Source organism: Amphibalanus amphitrite, unplaced genomic scaffold (genome assembly GCF_019059575.1).
Source record: "Amphibalanus amphitrite isolate SeventyFive unplaced genomic scaffold, NRLGWU_Aamphi_draft 000640F_arrow, whole genome shotgun sequence".
Classification (NCBI taxonomy): Eukaryota; Metazoa; Arthropoda; class Thecostraca; order Balanomorpha; family Balanidae; genus Amphibalanus; species Amphibalanus amphitrite.
The window spans coordinates 154,385-180,290 of NW_024882134.1; the positions used below are offsets into that span (position 1 = coordinate 154,385).

The 25,906-nt window shown below is 53.8% G+C and overlaps 1 protein-coding gene across 40 annotated transcripts in view; it reads right to left on the minus strand.

Annotated features, from left to right (window-relative positions):
* Positions 1-25,906, minus strand: part of LOC122363801 (SRSF protein kinase 3-like) — a 62,699-nt gene that overhangs the window by 17,758 nt on the left and 19,035 nt on the right. For 11 of the 40 annotated variants that reach the window (XM_043333501.1, XM_043333495.1, XM_043333511.1 and 8 more), the window contains exons 2-6: positions 18,491-18,699; positions 17,965-18,082; positions 6,120-6,259; positions 1,790-1,898; positions 1,381-1,468 (exon numbers count right to left, since the gene is read on the minus strand). In XM_043333501.1, the coding sequence (XP_043189436.1) occupies positions 1,381-1,468; positions 1,790-1,898; positions 6,120-6,259; positions 17,965-18,082; positions 18,491-18,524 (489 nt within the window). In that variant the 5' untranslated portion in view covers positions 18,525-18,699. The other 29 variants (XM_043333477.1, XM_043333476.1, XM_043333475.1 and 26 more) reach the window with 10 other exon arrangements.

Consider the following 25,906-nt stretch of genomic DNA (forward strand, 5'->3'; position numbering starts at 1 on the left):
CTAGTTAGCTTCATTACCGACTGATCCAATTGTTCAGCGTAATACCAAAACCTTCACGCAAAAGCAGCCTGCTCAGCACGCTAGTCTGGCCAAGTTCCATGCAATACTAGGTGGTTCCACATGAAAATATGCGCGATTTCATTCAGTCTGACTCGCTCATGCGGCGAATACGAGTGTATTTCATTTATTACTGAATAGGTAATTAGTATGCGAATGGGTGAGTTCATTCCCTACTGACTGGTCCATCAAGCAGATGAGCTTGTTTTATTCATTCCTGTGCGATTTATCGGGTGAGCTGGGCTCATTCATTTAGACGCTTGCCATCAGCTAGACCTCTCGCTGACGTATAGCCCCAGCAGACACAGTAGGACCAGCTCTGCCGCGTGACCGACGGACGGGCCGCGGCCGGGGCCGGGGGTCGCGGACGGCCGACCCAGATCGATTCCACGGCCCCACGCAGTCATCCATCAGGTCCTGCGCACGCCAGCCGCGACCCGTGCTGCCCTGAGACTCGGTACCTGTACCGGGCGTCCACCCAGGCAGTCCACCTGTGCCGGCCGTCCACCCAGTCAGTCCACCCAGTCAGTCCACCCAGTCAGTCCATCTGTACCGGGCGTCCACCCAGTCAGTCCACTCAGTCAGTCCACCCAGTCAGTCCACCTGTACCGGGCGTCCACCCAGTCAGTCCACTCAGTCAGTCCACCCAGTCAGTCCACCTGTACCGGGCGTCCACCCAGTCAGTCCACCCAGTCAGTCCACCCAGTCAGTCCACCCAGTCAGTCCACCTGTACCGGGCGTCCACCCAGTCAGTCCAGTCGTCACAGTCCCCAGATATCCCCATGGAACGATCCAGGGGAATCTGCGGGCCGGAGTCAATCGCAGACGGAATCACTGCAGCCGGTAGCCAAATCCGCAGCACCAGAAAGTCTGTCTCGGCAAATCCTCTGACTGTAAACGTGACATTTTAAACGTCGACCCCAGCTGACAACTTGTCTCCTCTAGAGAAGATTACCCAGCAGCGGCAGTTTCTCTGTTAATTACAACAGACGCGATGCCGGGTCAGGACATATGCATCCGTCAGTGCGCCCCTGCCGCCGGCTGCAAACAGCCCCCTCGCCGTGCCGGGCCGGGCCGGTCATCAAATATGGATCACCGGAGCGGCAGCGGCACGCAGGCCGCCTCTCATCACGTTCGGCCGCTCTGAGTGGCCGCCGATGGACGCGAAAACTACCGACGGAGAGGGAAAAGGAGGGGAGCAGAGGGGAAGGGAGGAGGGGAATAGTCGGCAGACGCAGACTGTGTGTTTTGCCCTGGAGGCATGGTAAATATGCACACTGAGAGGAGAATGACACATCTACAGTGAGATGGAGCGCCACTTACGCATTTCAGCAGTTTGATCTCGTCCAGCGCCGTCTCCGTGTAGTGGCAGGCACTCTTCACCACCTTCATTGCTACAAAACGCTTATCCCTGAAACGACAGAAAATAGGAAATGAAGCCGTAGGTCAACAGATTAAGTCTAAACTTAGTCTGATATTAAAATATGTCTGCCAGCACTTGGAATGAAATGCAAATTTAGCGAGTCCTCAGTTTTGAACGGATAATCGATGCCCAGAAATGACGCAATGAAACAGCCATGCATAGGTTTTGCACTCCAAACCTGATGCGTGACAATTGGCAGCTGAAGAGACGGACAAACTACAAACATTGCAAATGCTAATAATACGGTGAGCTAGAGACAACAACACTATCTAGCAAGACCAGCAGCGCGAGATGTTCCTGCCCACGTACCGTATATCCCAGCAGAGCCAGACGGTGGAGAAGTGTCCCCAGCCCAGCTTCCTGATGACGTGGTACCGGCCGTGGAACATGTCGCCAATCCGCACCGGGTGGTAGCCGCCTGAGGGCACAAACATACACGGACCATGAGTCAGGCGAGATCTTGCACGATGAGAAACACGTTAAACGTATCTGTGAAGCAGCTGGACCTCTAAGGACGAACACAACATACACTTCAATGCAGCGCAACTAATATTGAAGTACGAAATACATTTCTGAATCTAAATCAATGAGTGTTCTCTTTTTAGTATTTCAATGACATCAAATAAGTTCATTTTCTCATGAATCTCATGTGATGGTGACGGCGTTACATCTTTAACCACATGACAGATTCTCGTTACGAAAAGTCCAGCAGAGGGTTTGAAAACTTAATAATAGCCGCCCAACTTCGGGAATCTGTCGGCGGAGTTTCGGCCGCAGCGGGCCGCCCCGGTGGGCGCTGGACAGATCTGGTCGGACCGCACTTCCCGTGGGGAGCGCCGGGATGGGCGGCCGTGCGGCAGTGGGTGCGTGGGGACCGGACTAGGCGGGACACAGGGTCCCACGGGTCACGACAGGCCACCCGTCCCACAGCTGACACGGTAGGACGACAGGCGGTAACTCGCAGCCGCTCCAGCCGCTCCCGTATTAGCAGCAGTTCCCAGACCATTGAACGGTGGGTTTGGGAACCACCGACGCCCACACGCTCACAACGTTCAGCGCCGCGCAGAATTTCATAAAGACGTCGGCCTTTGAAACAAAGGTCGGACAGCCGGGGAATGGCGAAACAGCTAACAATCTACACGGTCGGAGCGCCGTGCACAGCGATATAGCGCCGAAGGTTGCAGTGAGGTAATGACTCTGTGATTCCCCACCGAGAAGACGAGCCCGTAAAACAAGTTAGCAATGTCGAGAACTGGCTCCGCTGGTCTGAAAACTCATTCAGTCCGAGATTAGGGGTCTTTACGGTCCGGGGAGTCGCCACAACTCGGCGGCCGCCGTGTGATGACATCGCCGGAGGCGGTCCGAGGTGAACACGACGTCAAGGCAGCGGTCAGAGGTGAGCGTAACGTCACAGCGCCAGTGGGAGCTCTGAGTGACGTCACAGCGGCGGTCCGAGGTGTCTAAAATCACTGAGACAATGCAAGGTGCGGCTGATGTCAACCACCACCCCCATGTTCCACTCCGTAGGCATCCCTGGGCTGTCAGATTCACCGGCGACAGTTGTGCGGCGCAATCACCGACCAGCATCGACACAGCCGGTGGATGAACAATCTACACGGCCCACACACATGTGGTGTAAATCCCCTCCAACGACCGGCGATTTCACTGTGTTCATGAGCCGTATGTTCAGCCCACTATGTTATTACTACCTGCCCAGTATTGCCCACCCAAACGCTTGCCAATCACTCGAAACGGAAATGTAGGTGTTCACTGTCCATGAAAAGTTGTTCAGCTGAGTCGCTCGCTTCAACACCACAGGTGCGCCACCCATATTACCCACACTTTGCAGCGCCGCCCAGATTTCTGGCAGCTGCCACATTTCCCAGCGCTGTCGGCTGTCTTCTCCAGGTCAAAGCCACAGTGTCAGGGCCCAGGAACTGAGAGAGCACTCAAACAGTCTGTTTCCAGAACCATCCTGACCCGGCAGAGGACGGTATCCAGCGACTTACAGACTCCAGAAAGATTGAGCGGACAGACTGCAAAGTGAGGCCGGACTGACTGTTAGCATGCTTCGGATCCACCCAGTACTAATGCCGAGACGAATGCTGGGTGACTGTTGAAAAGAACCCGGGCGAACTCCATCGACCGGGCTGACCAATCTCTGACTGATTCTGTCTGACTGGCGGATACCTGAGCCCCACCTGACAGACACAGACCCAACTGTATCTTCATTACCCACAGCTAGAGAAGGATGCCTTGGTCGGGAGTCGCTGCGGTCGCCTGTCAAGTCAATATCTGGCCAGCATGCGGCATGCGGCATGGCCCGGGCCCGGCTGAGCTGACCACTCAGCACCAGGGAACCGGTAACGGTGGCAGGTCTGAACACCTTGCGGCTTGCAGGCTCATATTAACTGCATTTGGTGGCATTTTCGTGTGTCAGTTTCAGTTCTTGTGCCATTTCAGTGCCCGACCTCTGTCCTAAACTTATCGAATCGCAGTGCATTCCAAAGATGGCGACTCCCCCATCCCCCCCCCCCCCGGATCGTACCACCTCTCCGGGTTAAGACCCTGTGGACGCCGTTATCCCCGGTTTATTGCCGCTGAAATGAGCGCGGATGCCAGAAGCTGGTTCACATGCGGTCCGGAGCGCCGGGCCCGTAATGGACCTGCGTCGCTGGAGGGCATTAGAGTACCGGGGGAGATCATTGAAAAGACCGCCATACGACCAGAGTGGGGCGGAGTCCGGAACAAAGAGCTTCGTCCAATGATCAGGTTGGGATAATATCAGAGAACCACGCCGTCTGAAAGAGAAAGGGGGTTGGTGACAGCATTGGAACGGCTAGGGCAACAGCGACAGTGTCCGTTTATTCTCCAGTAAAGAAGTTACAAATCAATATCCACCTTGCTCTGCTGGGTCAAAGCAACAAGTGAATGTTACAACTGACTTCAGTTCACCGACCAACTGAGCTGTTAGTCAGACTTCTGCTGTCCACCTGACCACCTCACAGACCATCAGTCCGTTGCTGCCGGTCGGAATGACAGTCAGCCGGGCAGTCCAGGCGCGTGTCTTCACAAAGAGCGGCGGACAAAGCCATCAGCTGGATGATGCAGCCGGAAGCGCGGGCAGACTCACTCAGTCCCAGACAAGGGACTGTCAAGTCAAAGTCAAATTTTGAGACCCATGTTCCGTTCCCAGTCAAACTTCCACACCGTGTTTCATCCCGAGTCGGTTATTCGGCACCGTCCTTCATATCGAGTCAAATATTGAACACCGTGCTTAGTCCTGAAGCAAACTTAGACACCTTCCTTCCAAATGCAGTCACAAAGCGGCACCGTTCCCTCTGCAAACATTGCACAGTCTACCCAGCACGGTGTTGACGGGTGGTCAGAGCCCCGGTGACCAGTGGTCGGTGGCGTGCCGACCGGTCGTGCCCCGCGGCCATCAGGACCGCTGGACCGCGCGCTCATTAGGGGCGGCTCCCGCCGGCGGTGACGGCGACGATGACCGACAGACGCCGTGCGTGTGGCACCTCACCGTGCCACCCGGCGAGGAAGGATCGGCGAGCACACAGCTCAGTCGGTGACTGAGCTTTCATGACTGGATGACTGGAAAATAAACTAACCGGAAACTGTGAAAAGCATGAATGAAAAAAGGGGCAGCGAGCGGACAACAGACTCTGGACACCACTGAAAGCACCACGCTAACAGTACTCTCTGCGTTGAAGGCTGCGATATCTTTCAGATGTGTTACCGTGCGAGCCCGCGGCTATCGGACCTTATCATGGGTCGATGTCACTAATTTATGGTACGCGATATATCACAAAATGACCCGAGAGACGCAATCATAAAACCATTGATAAAATACCGTAAAAGCTGCAATTTAAGCCGTATCTTGCCTGGCAGAATGATTGCTCATTTCGTCAGGAATAGACTTACAGCACATCATTGCAGGGCTGACAAGCGATTACTCAAAGTTCATACCACGTGATGGTGGGCATCGATCTCATTTCAAACGAACCTGAACGGTGTAATCACCACAGAAATGCCAGGTCACGGATAAATGAGTCTGCCCCAGGGGTCGACCTTTTCGTAGCCTTTTTTCGTCACCCCTCTCTCGCCCAGCACACAGCACTGCGACACAGAGCTCGGGGCAGCGGGACCGACCGGGGCTGCAGGGCTGCAGGCGGTGTGGACACTACTGACTGCGCCACGGCCGTCTGGGACCGCGACCGCGAGCGACTCGCGAGTAGCCCGCGGCGGCGCGCCATCCGTGTATCCCTGCAGCCCATCCATCGCCAGCCACCGCCGTCGTATCGTCCCCGCGACCGGCAGGCCAGTCGACTGATAGCCCGGGCGGGGGATGAGGCGGGGGGGGGGGAGCAGCTATGACCTGACTGGTAGGTGGAGGGGGCAGGGGATGGAGTGTGACTCTCACTAGCTTGTAGCTGAAGGGCATGTTGAGGACGGAGCCGGTTCTGATCTGAGTGGTGGGCAGGATTACCGGACAAATAATCAAAACGGAAGTCGGAGCAGGAGCAACGACGCGACGGCTCTGACTTGGCTGGTAGTCAGAGGGCAGAGGCAGAACCGTACAGCCTGGCTTCTAAGTATGTCCCGCCAGGCGGAGGACGTCTCTCACCTGGTTTGTAGTCGGATGGTGCCTCCTGCTCGTCGTCATCCGACCCCCGAATCTCCTCGTCCTCCTCACCCTCGTCCTCGTCATCGCTCGGCACGCTGTCCTTCTCAGAGACGCTCGTCTCCGTGCGCGACGACTCGGTCCTGAAGAGACGGAGGGAAAGGGCGGTCAAAACACTGCTAAAAGTGGTAGGAGTAGGCAGAGCTGTGAGCGATGACTCGGCTCTGGAAGAACGCTACGACAGAGTGGTCAAAACACAGAAGCGGTGTGAGTAGGCAGATCATGAATACAAGGCAAACACGGAGACGAATGGAGCTCTAAAGAGAGCTCTGTGTCTGGGGGTGGTGCTCTGCATACGAAAGAATGGTCGATTATCGGTGAACGGGGGCGGCGGGAAGAACTATACATAGATCGTGGGATGAGCGACTGTTACATATTACATAACTACATGCAAAGTTCAAATGAAGTCAGAAGTCAGAATTACACGTCGGTCAGCACATTTAGCCCAGCGGCGCCGCCATACCATCAATTGCCACCCAACTGCCAACACACAAGCCTCCTCAGATGCCGCACAGCTTAACACACACAGCGCAATACTGGACCGTGGCTTGTCAAAGAAAATAAGGAAGACAATAGGAAAAAGAAAAATATTATGATGGTAAGCTCCCTCGTGGTATTCGTAGAGTTGACCATATTATCTAAGATCAGTTGCCGCAGCGTTGCCTCATATAATGTACAGCCGATTTCGCTTGCCGTCCGCCCTGATCTGTGGAGGAGCCGGCTGTGCGACTGATCCCATGAATAACACTGAGCTCGGCCCCGCTGCAGCGCGGCCGGCCGGCCCGGAAGGGGCGCCGCTGCTCCTGACAGCCATTAGGCCGATCACACCAATGAGCTGGTCGGCGGAGAGGGCGCCGCGCTCTGACGGCGTGACTCACCGGCCGGCAGACTGCTGACTGACCGTCACTGACGGCCGTCCGTCCGTGAGGCGCTGTCACTGTCACGCCCGGACACGGGCCCGGTCAGCCGAGTCACGGGTTCAGGGAGACGAGTCACGGGTTCAGGAAGACGAGTGAAGAGTTCAGTCAAACGAGTAATGCGTCCATGAAAGAGTCACTGAGTGCACGAGACGAATCAAAGGTCATGAGGAAACGAGCTACGGGTCCGGAAGACCAACAGGTGGTCATAAAAGACAAGTCACGGGTTCGAGGGACGTAAAAAACATGAAGCAACACGACTTAGGTGTGCAGGCCGCGCAGCTCAATAAACCGATGCCCAACGAGTAAAGATTTATGAGCCATTTATGACCTAAGCCTTGAAAAATAATCCACGATCCCGCTGCGAGCTCGTCTCACGATCACTGGATAAGTCACTCCGCCGGCCCGCTGCGGATCGCCCGGCCGTGCAGCGCAGCCACCACGGCAAGCCAAGGACGAGCCGGCGCCGGCACTGGGTCAGTCGCGGCGGCGCGGTCATTGCGCTGATCTACGGGCAGCTCCTCTGAGCTACCGGAGGCCGGGCGGCACGGTGAGCGATGGTCGGCTCATGAGGGGCACCAAGCCGGCGCAGCTTACCCAGGCTGACGTCAGTCGGCCGGCGCCGCAGACACTGAGGTGATTACGCCAGGCCGCGGCGGAGCTAACCAAACACACGGCTATTGCCACACGCTACCAATACATACAGTTATGGCCACATGCCATCAATAAACAGTTATGGCCAAATCACGGAGGTAAATATAGATCGCATTCCGGAGCACGAAGCGAGCCAGTCAAGATGCCATAGCAGCCACTCTACATGAAGTTTGGACCTTTGTCATGGGTGGCTTGTGACGACATGACTGTGTCGCGTCAGGGACTGGGAAACGTGGCAGGTCAGACGAAAAATACTCATTATCCGAGAGCCCGGTGAGCTCCGTAGCTAACTAGCCCCAGCGCGGCGACATTTCGGCGACAGCGGCGCGGCCGGAGACGGCAGTCGCCGGTCCCAGTTGACCGGGCACACACTGCGTCTCTCTCAGTGACGTACTGTGAGCTGCTGCTGTCCCACGAGGTGGCGGGTGACCCGCCGCCGGGCGAGGCGGAGCACCGTCGCAGGCGGGGCCGGGGTCGGAGGCCGAGCGGCTCCGACGGCCACAGCAGGCCGACCAGCCGCTGCAGCCAGCCGATCAGCGACGCCGGCACACACAGACACATCCAGGCGAGCCACGGTGTCTGGGTCACTGCAGATAGCACGGACTGCGCCGGCACCACGGTGGTAGGAGTGACGCCGACCACCAGCCGTTATAGGACTGACATACCGGAACTAGAGGTTAGCGAGCGGGCTACGACCGTGCTGTCGCCCGGCAGAAGGTCAGGGGCGGGTCTGTCAGATGTGCCATCGCCGGCTGACAGACCGACCGTCACGGCCTCTGTCAGTAGTGTCACAGCGAACTGGAGGCGCCGCGGTACGGCAGCTTTCCTGGTCTGTGTGATTCATGTTCCAGCGCTCTTTTTTCGGTGATGGAGCCACGGAAGCACAAGTCATAGGCAGTGCACCATGACTGCTTATCAAAACAACTCCAACTTCCATTGTGGTGGTTGTTCGTGTGAGGTTACCCAAATCGGGCAGTTGGTGCCTGTTGTTTACCATTGCAAGTGGCTTGCTGTCGAGTCAAGCGCGCACAACACATGTCCCAACCATGTGATTAGCTTTTGAGCAATAGACAGCTTGTAATTTCAAGCTTCGGTTCAGTTTGGTAGGCCCATGGATCTTCACGGCACATAGTTAACTGTTTTAAAGGCGATCAGGAAATCCTGCAATCACATGCACGGCAGTTCCGCCTCTCCCTGTGGCAAGCAGGCAAATGTGAAACGGACCGGCCAGCGCACGATTGGACTGGAGTTTCCCTGAGGAGCGCCAAGTCACCTGGGGAAGCCACACCGTCCCTGCTATGTGCTGCCTTGAAACGGCTGAGTCGGGTTCTCTGAGGGCGGGTCGGGTCGCCAGGGAAGCCACACCGTTCGCTCAGTGTGCCACTGGGTGACCGGTTGGCTTCCCGTGACCGACTGGGCGGCACGTGCGGTCAGCGGTCACAGTCGAGAGCCGGGTCGGCAGCTCAGAGGACGGTCTCCGAGAAACCGGGGTCATTTTCTGCAGCTGACGCCATCAGAACTGCGCTGGCTCCGACTGTCGCACTCTTTAAGGGCTCAGAAACAATCTCAAAGAGCGACATAAGTGTTCGTAAGTTTCCGTTACGGCTGCTGATAACTTCTGAAACTGTAATGAGCCGCCTGCAGAGCCCATCATTTGGCTGGAGTCACGTCCAAAGGCACCCCCTCTGACCCCTACCCTCTCTCCACCAGCCAACGGAGCTGGCGTAGGAAGGACACGAAAGTCAGCTCCCCGCCCCAGCGAGTGAGGCTGTCTGTGGCCCCCATCGGCTGATCCCTGCAGCCTCCACCGGGCGGTCGGCCGTTCATTCATGGCGCCGAGCTCTGCACGGCTCCAGCCGAGCCCACGGGCGCGGCGCCGACTGACCACCCCTGCCAACACAAACGACCTGCCCCCGCCCCGCCCCCGGCAGCCCCTTCGACACACATACACACGCGCCGCGAACACACGCCTAATGGTCCGCAGTTGGCGACCGGCCGCCTGGAGGGCTGCCGGGTCATCAGTTCACACCGATTGGCCACCGGGCACTGCACCAGCGAACCCACAGCTGTGAGAGTCACCGAACCATCCGCTCAATCCGATCCCTCAACCGGGCAGTGAACTAGCGCTCCAACTGGCCGCTGCACCAACGGACCAAATATAGACGATGCAACGGAGAAATTCATTTGAGAAGGCGTTGGACCGATGATTCAGCATGTGATGAGAAACTACTTCGAGCAGCTCCAGAGTTAGCTATTTACTCATGGAAAGAACGATATGCAGCTGGTGTCAGCGGTGGCGATGAGTAGACACGTGCCGGGTAACAATAAATAACTTGATCGGGTGATAGGGATGAGACCTGCGCAACAATGCCTGCAATGCGTAGGTTCCGACATAAACATCCATTGTAGTCGCCACTCTCGAAAAGTCTCGGACACCACAACGCTTACGTAACAGGCGATACACCAATACGACGACGAAGTCACTCCTTCAACACAGCGACGGCTACTGTGAAAAAAAAATCGATGACAAACCAATGCAGCGATGGCAGCCACAGGCTACCGAAGCAGACACTCCGTTCTGGGCCGGTCAGCGTCCCTAGGCGTATGGTTTGTGTACGATACTGACTAGCACGGATGCCAACGTGCGATACGCCAGAAGCCCACAGTCCGGTGGCCACCGGCCAGTCAGTTACCAAACTCCACGACAGGCCGGCGCCAGTGGACGGTCACTTCAGTGCGCAAACCTCATCACGGGCTGGTGACAGAAGCTGATGGCTGCCAAGGCCCGCACCACGGTGGGGCACCCATCCTTGCTATGGAGGCATCATTGGCCTGCCATATTCACTATGGCCAGTCATCCCACGACCCACCAACACCCGTTTCAGGGGCCGACTAGGTGCGATCGGTCCAAACAGAGGGAAGCTGTGCCTGTTGCACTGGATCGAGGTGTGATGAATGAATTCACGCCCGACAAGCAATGTTTATCCAGGAATGCTAATGGCTGACCCAGATCCCAGCGAGCAATCACAAAATGCCAGCGCGGTGCTCAATTTAGATCAGCTGGTGGATTTGATGTCATCATCTGTCTCATTAACACTGCATGCTGGTGTATAAATAAAAGTTCGGATTGCATCTCAAGCCAAAGTTCATGACAACGACCGTAATTCAAATAACACCAGTGACAGTGCTGCATATCGAAAACATTTCGGAGTCGCATATAGTTGTGTCATAAAACCACGGCGCATACCTGACACTGAATCAGAGGCGGATCCAGCTCAGAGTTTTTTTTGGGGGGGGGCAAACCATAACAATTTATCGATTCTTTCCATGCATCGTCCATAGGCGTAATGTTAAAATTATGCCGTTTGGGGGGGCAAATGCCCATTTTGCCCCCCCCCCCTGGATCCGCCACTGCACTGAATGATCTGAGAAAGCTTGGGCAAGCAACGAAAAAAAAGCTTCACGGAAGGAGAGCCATTATCAGTCTCTCACCAAAATTTCAGTTCCCTGCCTCTGACTACATTCACATAAGCTTCTGTCCCATGTCCGCCGCTCCCAGCGATCCGTCAACATTCGCCTTTTCCCAGCCTCTCCTAGGTCCTGTCTTCCGGTCCTCAGTAAGCCCGTGTCCCTCCCCGTGTATCACCGTCGCCCGACAGGGGTGCGCCGGCGGACCCACACCAGCGGACCCATACCGACCGCTCGTCGATGGTGGGTGTATCGACCGAGCTGAGTCCCCGACGGAGGCGGCGGCCGTCCCGAGCCGCCGCAAGGAGCCAGGTTAGCCCGCAAATTGCCTCCACAGAGCGGCGCAAAAAGTGGCCGGCCGTTCGCGGCGCCCTCTCCGTGAGAGGAGAGACTCTGGCGGTACAAAGTGGCCGCTGATGGAGCCATGACGGGTTAAAGTATGGTTCGAGTCGCGGTCTGGCAGGCTATCAGATTCAGAAACCATATCGGTGAAAAGCCGGCACTCGAGTATCCAGCTCGTCTTCCAGAGACTGCGCAAACAGAGTCGGGTGGATTTCCACGTAGCCCGGCAGCTATCAGAATGCACGGCGGCCGCACGGAAGCACATTGTCCGAAATGGTTTGGCGTCCAATCGCTCGTTCCGCCGAATGGACCACCACCGGTGGGCCGCACCCGCCGATGGTGGCACACCTCTCGGTTACATTACCGAGGCGGGGGACACGGGTGACCTCCGGTACCGCGTCGGTAACGACCGGGGAGCGCCAGTTCCGCAGCGCGCCTCACCGACCGTCGGACGGGAGAGAACGGCAGGGGGACATGGGGCGGAATCGAATAGGCTCAGGAGACATGTCTCATGCAGATTGCCAAGCCTTCATATTCATCCCGGGAGACAAGGAATAAGCCGTAACCGACAAAACGCGACCATAACACGACGCGCGGATGTCACTTGGAGTTGGAATGGCACAGCCCCATATACACCGCTGAATTTCTTGTCGCCCGAGTGCGCCGACCGTCCGCGGCCGGGTCGGTCGGCCCGGCCGGACAGACGGCGCCCGTTTTGAAGCGTCCGATCAATATTAGCGCTGGCGACCGGCCAGCTGAGGCCGACGTCGTCACGCCACCGGGGCGCCGGCCGTGACGCCAGTGCGGGACACAACAAAGCCACGCGGCCGGCAGTCTCCTGACGACGGTGGAGCTGACCCACCCCGCGCGGCAGCCGCTCCCTCTGCCAGTGGAGCCATCCGGAACCATCGGAACAAAACACCCGACACGGGGTGTGCGCGAGCGAAATCGGCGTGACGGGAGTGCCGCATACCACACAGGCGGCCAGGCCCGGTGAAGGCCGTCATGCGGAGAGTGACGATCAGTGGAGGGGGTGGGGTTCAGGAGGGATCAACAAAAACGGTCGTCATTCACACACCGTGGCGCGGGAAAACACGGACATGCATGTTTTTCATTCACGGGTTCAAGTCGTGTACGTAAGGCATATCTGTTATCATTTGTTGCTGTTTGTCATTGTGTGCGACTGAGCGTCATTCCGTGTTCCCGGTCGTAAACCGGCGTCATCGACGATTACATGTGAAAGACGGACGGATAGGGCCTACCAGGAACGGCAAACATTCAGACAGACGAGCAGGGTCCGACGAAAGGACAGGTAAACACCCAGAAAGACAGAGTCGGGGAAAGGGACGAGCGGAGAGAGGGCGGGCGGACGGAGAAACATCGATTTCGGCGGGGTGCCGTTGGCTCGCCGGTCGGGCGCCGACCGTGCGGAGCCGTACCTTCCGGCCGTGGCCAGTATCTCGTCGAGCACGTCGTCGCGGAGGCCGCGGCCGGCGCTGCTGACCACCTGGGCCAGCTCCTGGTCCAGTGACAGTTCGTCCACGTCCAGCAGGTCGCAGTCGGTGCTGGCCGCCTCGGAGGCCGGCTCGGCCGGCGGCGCCGGACGGCCCGACGAGACCGCCGCCGTGCCGGACGCCGCCGGCGCCTCCTCGCCGCTCGCCGAGCCCGTCGAGCCGGCGCAGGAGGCGAACGGCTCCGAGGCCGAGGACGCTGGGTCCAGGGCGGCGGCGGCGGCGGCTGAGGTGCGCTCGGGCGGCCGCGAGAGCCGCCCATAGGCGTCGGCGCAGCAGCGCGGGATGACGGCGGTGGGCGGCGGCGGGCGCTGTGGCGGCCCGGCCGGCTGACTCCGCACTGGCGCCGGCGGCCGCGGCGGCGGGCCACGATCAATGGAGGCGGCCGCGCAGTCGGGGCCGGCCGCCGCCGCCGGTGGGCAGCGCTGCGGGCCGGCCGCCGCACACACACCGTACACCGGTAGGAAGGCGGTGCTCAACTCGACATCGGCTGCCGCCGCCGCCGCCGCCGAGCAGGCCATGAGCTGATGCAGCTCACCCGTGGAGGCAGCCTTCCAGGAGCGGGCCGAGGCAGCCAGGCCCGGGTCCGGCACGGGGCTGTCACTCACGTCCAGGCCATCACCTAGTGACGCCAGGCCGCAGCAGCTCGAGCGCAGGGGCGAGCTGGCGCCCGTGTCGGCACACGACTCGGCTGTCCACCCGGAGAGCGGGATATCACACGGCTCGGCGCCGGCCGGCACATCACATCGCTCCGGGCCCTGCTGTCTGTCCACACTGTCACTGGCACTGGCGCCCCTCGGCGCCGCCGGCTCAGACTCTCCCTGAGGCACGTCCGCCACCGCCGCGGGGGCATCAGCGCGCGCGCCATCACGTACCGCACGGGGCGACACGTGCCGCTGCGAGCGCACCTCCTCGGCGTCGCCGCGCAGTCCTCGGACAGCGCACGTGATCACATCGCGCACCAGCTGCTCGGCGTACTGAAGCACGGCCGGCGGACAGGCAGGTCGGCCGCACGGGACCTGCTCGGGCGGTGCCATGACCGGTGCCGGGCGGGAGGGCCCGGCCGGCGGCACGGGCGCCGGGCGCCGACTGGCGGCCGGTCGAGCCGCCGGGCGGCGCCGGCCCGGACCGCCGGCCGGCCGGCCGCTGCGCCAGCTCAGCGCCGTCCCCAGCACGCGCCACACGAGCTCGGCCAGCACGCAGCAGAAGGCCACCAGTCCGGAGAGGGCCAGCACGGCGGCCAGTGCCGGCCACGGCGGCAGCATGGCTACTACTGGCGGCCGCCGCCCAGTACACAGCCGGCGCCGACACATTGGCCGCCGCTGGAGCTGACGGCCGCCGAAATAAACCGGTGACGTCAGAGGCGGCCCGGCCCGCCGCCGCCGGCCCACTGGGTCAGCCAAGGTCAGCCGGGCGGTATCGGTCCTCTCCTGCCGCCGCCCTGACCCGGTCAGACTCAGAGCGGCACGGTCCTCCCAGCCCAGCGCCGAGATGACCAACCCAGCGGCCACGGCGAGCGGTCCCAGCCCAGACATAAACAGCGCCGACACTGCCGGCGAAAGCCCGGCCGGCGGCTATTTCAGCGCGCAGCTCTTCTTGTTTGCGGTGCCAGGCCGGTGCGGTTATTTTTGCAGCGGCGCGGCGCGATCGACGCAGCTGATCACACGCCGGTGTAAACAAGCAGCAGCTGACTGGCCGAGAGAGACGGCAGCGGAGCGGGTCCGCGGCCAGCCGACAGTTGTCCACCCACCTTCATTTCCGCTTTATCAATGAATATCTTCCCTAGCTGCACCAATGACAAGTCTCGGATTTGACTACAACACTATATGGATAAATGACTATATAGCAACACTTCTAGTATAGGAATATATGGCAAACAATAGAAAATGTACATCTACATGCTTCAACATCCGTGTCCGAGTCTGGCTGTCAAGAATCTGGCATTCCAGTTGCATGTCAGATTTGAAAATGATACATTGGACACTGTGACCAAGGGAATGAAATCGACCTCATGAGGGATGATATCGGGGCTCAGTAAATGTCGAGTCTCGAGGAAATCGGAGCGGCGCACGGCGAAAATAAATATACAGTACCTTGGGCAGGTAGCACAACAGAAGCTATCCCGCTGTCCGCCCTGTGTACCCGACACGACCCTTCCCCCGGCAGCAAAGCTACTCATCAGACTCACGCACGACTCGCCGGCCGGCCTCGCCACCGGCGCGGCACGGAAACACGCACATACGAGGCGGCTCGGCGGCTGAAATATCAGACGAGCCGACCCGGTCGCGGTCCGGTGAGCGTGAGACACGCGACACCCGCACACCGCACTCACCGGCACCCGGGCAGAGCAGCCGCCGGCGGAAAGGTGTCCGAGAGACCCATATGAGACCCGATACGAGACGATACGGTGTCAGCGGTAAAAACGACGCCTTCACACGCCACCGTATAACGAACAATACGACGGACTAGCTAAATCCTCTAACAGAAAACAAGCAGTTTTCACAGACAGAAAGCATACGCTACCGTCACATCACACATTCCGTATATCTTTTAGCATTGGAGCGATCTAAATCCTGGCTCTTATCGACCTGCTGTATGCTGCCTGGCATAAAATAGCGCCATCTGGGCCTCCGGGCCGCTCTCAGTTCATGCATCGACCACCAGGAGAGGAGAGGGGTGTCGCACAGAGCACAGGTCACGCCGAGCCAGGGAAGGATAGGAGCGTAGATTCGTCAGGACCGACTTCCTAACGGTTCAGAATGGCAGCCGTCCTCTCCCAGCAGTCCGCCTGGCGGTTCGCGCTGACCAGTTGTTTGTTGGGTTTTTTTGGGCGCGCCGACCGCAAAGGTCAATTCGTGTGTTGGTTAGGGTGGTCCATTTTGCAAAAGTTTCTAGGATCTTTCGGGCCGGGTCGGATTTCTTGTCGATACCATGATACAAGGTTGTGTGCAAAATTTTATTCCGATCGGATAAATTTATCCCGTCCCGCAAAGCGACCAAAGTTTTCCCTATGTTAACAATAACGGGATGAGCGATAATACAAATTATCCCACTCAGTCCACATGTTTCGCTCAATACGCACTGGCAGTCATTAAAAAAAGAACAGCAAAGGAGAGAAACACATCAAAGTGGAATAGGCATCCGTGAAAATAGCATATCTGGTATAGATAAAAGAACAAAATCCACCGTGCATGCCATCATGTACTATTGGTCTCAATATAAGGGCCCAGCGACCTGTAGTTTTAATGCGGTGAATTCTTACCCTCGCCACAGGTCGGGCCGAGTGCATCCCTCCTCCCACCCAGCGTAACCCTACTCGAATTGTGGCGAAGGTGAGGGTATTCACCACATCCGAACTATAGGTCACCTGGGCCCTTATCTTGAGACCAATAGGACCAATATCCCTCTCGGATGCAACGCCCGGTGCAGTGGTGCTCCTCGACCTGAAGGAAGTGCTTTCACTATTCCTTGCCGTGCGCGATGGCGCTAAAAATTTCCCACTGGTGAGGGCAACAGTGCAATACCCAGCTCTCGCAAAGTCGTTCACCACCCGTATATGTGCCGGCCGCCGATGAGCAGTGGTCAAGTCGCCATTGTCTGACCACTCGGCCGAGTCGACTTTGAGGAAATCGTGGCTGGCCCCGAGGGATGTACCGACCGACAGATGCAAACGACGCCAGCGAGCGCTGTCCCACTGCGTCGAGGGCGACTTCGGCGCGGCAGGGTTCTTCTCTCTCAGTCGCTGCTGCATGGAGGTGGCGATCGCCTCTTTTCCTCGACCGTCGTCCCGTCGTTGAAGGAGAGACCGATGGCCTTGCCCATCACCTTGCCCGGTTACCGTCCGATATATGTGTGGTAAGCGGTAGGAGCCTTTGCGGAGGGCGATGTCAGTTCACGATGCTGAGGTCGATCAGTGGGCAGACAGTCACGGTGCTACTTACCTTGAGACGATGAAGGTGGTGAACCGGACCATCGTCCTCTTCTCGTGCTCGGTGAGCGCGAGCTGACAGAAGAGTGTTCTTGAGAGTGTACTTGACTTGAGAGATCTTACGTGTTGATCACCTTTGCCATCCAACGAGCACGTTGCAGGGCAACCGGTTTCAGGATGCTCGCTTCCAAGTCACCGTCCATCACGGTAGTCATCACGGGGCCGCTGCTTCTTCAGCAATGCACGTCAGGATCATCTTGTCGGCGAAGTCGATGAAGTCATTGAGCGGTTTGAACGACACTAGGTCCGTGAGCTGCCACCACTTTACAAACCGCTTGAACGACGGGATCTCGGGAGTCCCGGGCCGGAAGGCGGATGGTGTGAAAAGTTAAAAGATGCGTCATGCATTTCGTAAGAGGCTGTTTCACCCAGCAAGGATTTGCTTCTGTCTGCCAAAACAAGCGCCACATTTCGGTGATTGAGCGTGTGCCTTTTCCAGCTTCAGCGGCCATCCCAGACGCAGGCAAATTCATAACTAGCGTAATGCATTCGCACCTCCTGGCATACAGGGCCTTGCTCCTGGCACTGAGAACAGGAACTACAACAGGAACTGTGGATTATCGTTCCTGCCTGTGGCTGATAGGAAGACTAGATCTATCATTGAGAAGGCTAGAGAGGGTTGGTGCGTTGAGCAGGCAAGCTCTTTGGTAGATAGCCGCTGGCGCGACTGGGCAATGTTGAAAGACAAGTATTCGCCCTATACTGAAGGCTGGTACGTATAATGGAAACTTTGACCGCTTTGCGGGACGGGAAAAAATCATCCAATCTTAATGAAATTTTGCACAGAAGCTTGTGCTATAGTATCGACAAGAATTCCGACCCGGCCCGATGAATCTGACGAACTTTATTTTTTACCATGTAAATGTGGACCACCCTAGTGTTGGTCTACCGGTCACAGTCCCACTCACCTGTCTGAGCGGTTCAGACTGTCGCGGCCCGGCACCTTGGTCTTAGCCGGCGGTCCCTGCTGCTTTATCTTGGCATTGGGACGCCGCGGCCGCTTCTTCTTAGCTTGAAGCGCTCTCACTGTGAATACAGATGTTTAAAGTCAAATCCATGACAGTATAGGTCGAAAATGCAAACATGATTACCAACAACCCAAGCTTAGCAAATGGATTAGCAGGATAGAGCTGTTTGCTCTTCACCTAACCACAGCTTGCCTGGATTTAATCGGAAGAACTATGATAACACATCTACTGGAAGGAGATACATTGTTCATTGCAGTCAGATTTATCTGCTCCACGCTGCAGGAGAGTCGCAGTGGTGAGGATTTGAGGAACATGAACTGCTCTGGGTTATGTGATAAAAAGCTGTGAGTAGAGTATTAGTAAAACAACTATCAACTTATGGCAATTTTCAAAAGTTGATATTGACCCAAGGAAAACTCCCTTCAACCACTAGGTACCAGTACATACATTAATGCAGTCAACCCACCTTTCTTGTTGACTGCAGAACTTTTTCCGGGCATTTTGTTTCTTCTTTAATTCAACAGTGAGCTATGATGGCGTTGTTTCTTGGTCCACACAAGCACCTCTGCAGACAGTGCTAATCCATCATCTTTGAATCTGGATTCATGGCTAAGGTCAGATCTGTGGCTAAATGAAGCTTAGTAGAATGGTTATTTCATTACTGAAGGTAGTACACTGAAACAGAAAAACACAGACATCAATGTGATAAATGGTAGCTAAGGGGAAGCATACATATTTGAAAACACTGATGAAATTAAAACTGCAGGAAGTATGAGAGTTTGTGTCTAAAGAAATGTTATGAAGGACTCTATCATTGTGGTAGAAAAGCCTATTTTGGGGGCAAAATTTTTTCTTCTTGTTACATTTTATAAGCAACAAAAAAGCATGCTCACAGGAAATGCTGCTTAACTGATTTTCCTTTGCAGAAAAAAGGAATTTAACAAAAATGAGTACAAAACTGTTTGCAATTGCATCTAGGTAACAACCACATAACACTGAAAACAGCCCTGCAGCCACTTGCCAGCTGCCTCAAAAATAGTGATGCTGCTCCAGGAAAAAGTACTGGATAAACTGAAATTAACTGGTTCTGCCAAAAGCTACTGATGGGATTCAGAGTCAGAGTAAGGGAAATGAACAGTCATAAAACAATTGGTCTGAGTAGGCTAAAAAGGGAGCATTACATCACACAGCACTAGTTTTCAAAATATCAATACTGACTTTGACTTTAAATTGTATCTCAATGTAAATGTGATATTTCAAAAGTCATTTAGGTCATGGCAAGTCATTTAGGTCATGGCATAAAGTCATGGCATAGCATTAGAATAACGCAACAATTTACCCATAACTTGTACAAGCAGACATTTTGTAACTGCTGAGTTTCCATGACCTTATTTTTTCATAGACATAGCCTAAAAAATGACCACATGTCACATTTTATCAGTGGAGTTAGATATTGACATTGCTTAACTTGCCATAACATTGGAGCTATAAAAGGCACACACCTCATCAGGCACACAGACACACACCAGGCATTTACCTCAATCAGCATTTTAGCACTTCCCTAAAAACATCAAGGTATTTAGAATGACAGAATGGTCCCCTGCAGCTGACTTATGGGCAATAGATCACTGCAGGATCATCAGATTATAATGCATACCAAAAACTTGAAAAATATAAGAATATCATGGGGAAGCTTCAACTCAGGCACGCAAGAGTTAAGGGCATTAGTAGAGCAGACATCACACAAAGGTTTTCCAACCGAGGAGAGGTGCTGTAGGTTTGTTGGTTGTAGGGTAGGTTTGTAGGTTTGTAGGCTATAGGTTGTAGGTAAGGTTAGGTTAGGTTAGAATAGGTTTGCTTAGGTTTTCCTAGAAAGAAGCACCTCCTGGTATGGCACCTCTGACCTTGGTTGGAAAACCTTCGATGTGGATGGCACTGCACTGATTTTTGGCGTCATGGTGCGGACTCTGCACTGAGGCAAATCTATTTAAACACATGATTGTCCAAACAAGATGCTTAAAAGAAGACCCAGTTGGATCCTCAATGGATTAAATATTCAACCTCATGTTGCAGTTTTTCACACTTTAAATCAGTAGGCGGAACTATGGTCAAGCGTACCCATTTTCGGGAACGCATTTTCGTTCCCATGTTTGGGAACGATAAACCCAAATATGGGAACGCCATGTAGGCATTATTTAAAACAAGAAAAAGAACCGTTAAATGACGTCCAAAAAATATAAAACGATCGTGAACCGCCTGATAGTTGTCTCAATATTGTTGGGAAAGAGTTTGATATTGTAAGGCCCATCGTAGTTTCAAATCGTTCCCCTATTTCTAAAGCAGTCCATCACCCGGGCCGCGAGCCCAAATTTGGGAACGCTCTCGTACACTGGCGCTGCAAGCGTTCCTTATTATGGGAACGGCGTACCCAAAATTGGGAACGATTTCACCGACGCCTTTCAGGGGCTCTTTTCATTAACAAGCATCACGTCCAACGCCGCAAATTATTGTTAACGCAACAATCATCAGATGACCTTTCCGGCAAGACCGTTGCATGTTTCGCCCGGTCTTCTGCGCTTTTATTCCCGTCGATCTCGCAGCGGGCACGCCCCCCTCTGCAGGATTACGTAATCCACAACGCTCAGCGATGTTCAACAAGGTCTTCCATACCTATATCCACCGTCCGCGCCGAGGGTGGAGACATGTCAAGCACCTGTCTGCTAATCACCGAGAGTTGACGAGCACAAGAAGTATCCAAAAATGGGAACGCTGAATATGTTACACCCTCAAAACACCTAGTCCCAATGAAAATCTAGTTTTTTCCTTTCTTAATGAGTGTAAGTGGCAAAAGGCCTGGTAGGATGGGCACGAGGAATGATCGAAATCAGCATAAAAATTATAAATAAGCCACACAGAGCGACCTATATCAGAGAAAATCCCCCCAAACGATCATGCTTAGAAACGCCGAAGCCAAAACCACGCTCATGACGCTGCTTATAAAACAACGCTAAACAGCTAGCATCCAAATAAAATATGTCTTTCAGGGCTGATAAAATACAGCTGAATGATTTTAAACCACTGAAACTGAGTTTACAACAGTAGTTCGGTAAAATCACTGACGTTCCACGCGGTCGATCGCCCCGACACCAAAAGTCAACAATATTACCTCGGGACTGTCCGCGTGTTCGCTTGCATATGTCAGCATCTGGTGTCGCTAGAATGAAACTTCATAACCAGGCGAAAATTATTATACTTGACCTCAAAATGTAAAAAATGCTTCATTTTCCTTAAAATGGCATGTTAAATGTCGTATAACCCATATTTCCACCATTCTGTCATTTTTAAAAAATCATTAAAAATATCATTCCACGGTCAATTTCCTTGTTCCATGGTCAGATTAAAGATAACTTTATGGAGATTTAGTAGATACTTAAATCAGCGTGCACTTTTTTGAGACGTGATGCACTTTTGAGTTTTAGTGGGCGAACGGCCGAAAAATTGCCTTCCGTTCTCATAAATGGGAACGCCCGTTCCCATATTTGGGAACTCCGTTCCCAAAAATGGGAACGTTCCTATATTTGGGTACTCATGACCATAGTTCCGCCTACTGAAATGCAAATGTCTACATTTTGTAGCAGATATTTTATGTCTCAGTCTTGTTCAGTGGTAGCTGGTGAAGATTTCCAGAGATACAACCAGGCATAACGCATGCAGCAAGCACGCATAATATATGTAAAGTGTACATTCTCAAAAAGCTTTCAGCATAAATCAGTAGCCCACCAACACACATCCTCATCCCCCAGGATTATCGCAAGGTATATAAAAACACTGATTATCGTATCCTGCTTACCATCACGCATCAACACAAAAAGTGCGACTGCATAAAGACATTTCGACCTCCGCATATTTTCATACAATAACATTCACGTGTATTCAAATTGACGTCATAGGTTTGAAATTCGTTGGGTATAGTAACCGTGGCAGCCAGAGAGCTATTTACAGAAATATCTCGAAATATCGCCAAGATTCATAATTTAATTCAACAAACATCATTAAAAGCAAATTGAAAGGTTCATAACTATGACACCTGAGGGTCATAAAAATGGTTTGTGGAAAATATTCATCAAAGCACATAGATATCTATGACGTCATTAAATTGGAATGATCGAAGATTCGCGGGAACAGCTTGGAGACGAAATACGCGCCATATAGGGATTCAAACAAATAGCGCTACCAAAACGTCTGTCAAACTAGCAGCGAGCAGCGAGCAGCGAGTCCAGCAGCGAGAAACGGGCCATCCCGATTTAGCTGAAATTTGGCTCACAGAGCCTTCTCAGCACGCTGATTCCGAAAATCATGGTCTCTAGGGTGGAAATATTGACCGTTCTCGAGATAGAACCCTCTAAAGTTCTTACCATTCATGACCGGGCCATCCCGATTTGGCTGAAAATTGGCTCACAGAGCCTTCTCAGCACGCTGATTCCGAAAATCATGGTCTCTAGGGTGGAAATATTGACCATTCTCGAGATAGAACCCTCTAAAGTTCTTACCATCCATGACCGGGCCATCCCGATTTGGCTGAAAATTAGCTCACAGAGCCTTCTCAGCACGCTGATTCCGAAAATCATGGTCTCTAGGGTGGAAATGTTGACCGTTCTCGAGATAGAACCCTCTAAAGTTCTTACCACCCATGACCGGGCCATCCCGATTTGGCTGAAAATTGGCTCACAGAGCCTTCTCAGCACGCTGATTCCGAAAATCATGGTCTCAAGGGTGGAAATATTGACCGTTCTCGAGATAGAACCCTCTAAAGTTCTTACCATCCATGACCGGGTCATCCCGATTTGGCTGAAAATTGGCTCACAGAGCCTTCTCAGCACGGTGATTCCGAAAATCATGGTCTCTAGGGTGGAAATATTGACCATTCTCGAGATAGAACCCTCTAAAGTTCTTACCATCCATGACCGGGCCATCCCGATTTGGCTGAAAATTAGCTCACAGAGCCTTCTCAGCACGCTGATTCCGAAAATCATGGTCTCTAGGGTGGAAATATTGACCGTTCTCGAGATAGAACCCTCTAAAGTTCTTACCACCCATGACCGGGCCATCCCGATTTGGCTGAAAATTGGCTCACAGAGCCTTCTCAGCACGGTGATTCCGAAAATCATGGTCTCAAGGGTGGAAATATTGACCGTTCTCGAGATAGAACCCTCTAAAGTTCTTACCATCCATGACCGGGCCATCCCGATTTGGCTGAAAATTGGCTCACAGAGCCTTCTCAGCACGCTGATTCCGAAAATCATGGTCTCTAGGGTGGAAATATTGACCATTCTCGAGATAGAACCCTCTAAAGTTCTTACCATCCATGACCGGGCCATCCCGATTTGGCTGAAAATTAGCTCACAGAGCCTTCTCAGCACGCTGATTCCGAAAATCATGGTCTCTAGGGTGGAAATATTGACCGTTCTCGAGATAGAACCCTCTAAAGTTCTTACCACCCATGACGGGGCCATCCCGATTTGGCTGAAAATTGGCTCACAGAGCCTTCTCAGCACGGTGATTCCGAAAATCATGGTCTCAAGGGTGGAAATATTGACCATTCTCGAGATAGAACCCTCGCAGCGAGTCCAGCAGCGAGAAACGAACCATCCCGATTTTGTTGAAATTTGGCTCACAGAGCCTTCTCAGCACGCTGATTCCGAAAATCATGGTCTCTAGGGTGGAAATATTGACCGTTCTCGAGATAGAACCCTCTAAAGTTCTTACCATCCATGACCGGGCCATCCCGATTTGGCTGAAAATTGGCTTACAGAGCCTTCTCAGCACGCTGATTCTGAAAATCATGGTCTCAAGGGTGGAAATATTGACCGTTCTCGAGATAGAACCCTCTAAAGTTCTTACCACCCATGACCGGGCCATCCCGAATTGGCTGAAAATTGGCTTACAGAGCCTTCTCAGCACGCTGATTCCGAAAATCATGGTCTCTAGGGTGGAAATATTGACCGTTCTCGAGATAGAACCCTCTAAAAATCTTACCACCCATGACCGGGCCATCCCGAATTGGCTGAAAATTGGCTCACAGAGCCTTCTCAGCACGCTGATTCCGAAAATCATGGTCTCTAGGGTGGAAATATTGACCGTTCTCGAGAAAGAACCCTCGCAGCGAGTCCAGCAGCGAGAAACGGGCCATCCCGATTTAGCTGAAACTTGGCTCACAGAGCCTTCTCAGCACGCTGATTCCGAAAATCATGGTCTCTAGGGTGGAAATATTGACCGTTCTCGAGATAGAACCCTCTAAAGTTCTTACCACCCATGACCGGGCCATCCCGATTTGGCTGAAAATTGGCTCACAGAGCCTTCTCAGCACGGTGATTCCGAAAATCATGGTCTCAAGGGTGGAAATATTGACCGTTCTCGAGATAGAACCCTCTAAAGTTCTTACCATCCATGACCGGGCCATCCCGATTTGGCTGAAAATTGGCTCACAGAGCCTTCTCAGCACGCTGATTCCGAAAATCATGGTCTCTAGGGTGGAAATATTGACCATTCTCGAGATAGAACCCTCTAAATTTCTTACCATCCATGACCGGGCCATCCCGATTTGGCTGAAAATTAGCTCACAGAGCCTTCTCAGCACGCTGATTCCGAAAATCATGGTCTCTAGGGTGGAAATATTGACCGTTCTCGAGATAGAACCCTCTAAAGTTCTTACCACCCATGACCGGGCCATCCCGATTTGGCTGAAAATTGGCTCACAGAGCCTTCTCAGCACGGTGATTCCGAAAATCATGGTCTCAAGGGTGGAAATATTGACCATTCTCGAGATAGAACCCTCGCAGCGAGTCCAGCAGCGAGAAACGAACCATCCCGATTTTGTTGAAATTTGGCTCACAGAGCCTTCTCAGCACGCTGATTCCGAAAATCATGGTCTCTAGGGTGGAAATATTGACCGTTCTCGAGATAGAACCCTCTAAAGTTCTTACCATCCATGACCGGGCCATCCCGATTTGGCTGAAAATTGGCTTACAGAGCCTTCTCAGCACGCTGATTCTGAAAATCATGGTCTCAAGGGTAGAAATATTGACCGTTCTCGAGATAGAACCCTCTAAAGTTCTTACCACCCATGACCGGGCCATCCCGAATTGGCTGAAAATTGGCTAACAGAGCCTTCTCAGCACGCTGATTCCGAAAATCATGGTCTCTAGGGTGGAAATATTGACCGTTCTCGAGATAGAACCCTCTAAAAATCTTACCACCCATGACCGGGCCATCCCGAATTGGCTGAAAATTGGCTCACAGAGCCTTCTCAGCACGCTGATTCCGAAAATCATGGTCTCTAGGGTGGAAATATTGACCGTTCTCGAGAAAGAACCCTCGCAGCGAGTCCAGCAGCGAGAAACGGGCCATCCCGATTTAGCTGAAACTTGGCTCACAGAGCCTTCTCAGCACGCTGATTCCGAAAATCATGGTCTCTAGGGTGGAAATATTGACCGTTCTCGAGATAGAACCCTCTAAAGTTCTTACCACCCATGACCGGGCCATCCCGATTTGGCTGAAAATTGGCTCACAGAGCCTTCTCAGCACGCTGATTCCGAAAATCATGGTCTCTAGGGTGGAAATATTGACCATTCTCGAGATAGAACCCTCTAAAGTTCTTACCATCCATGACCGGGCCATCCCGATTTGGCTGAAAATTAGCTCACAGAGCCTTCTCAGCACGCTGATTCCGAAAATCATGGTCTCTAGGGTGGAAATATTGACCATTCTCGAGATAGAACCCTCTAAAGTTCTTACCACCCATGATCGGGCCATCCCGATTTGGCTGAAAATTGGCTCACAGAGCCTTCTCAGCACGCTGATTCCGAAAATCATGGTCTCCAGG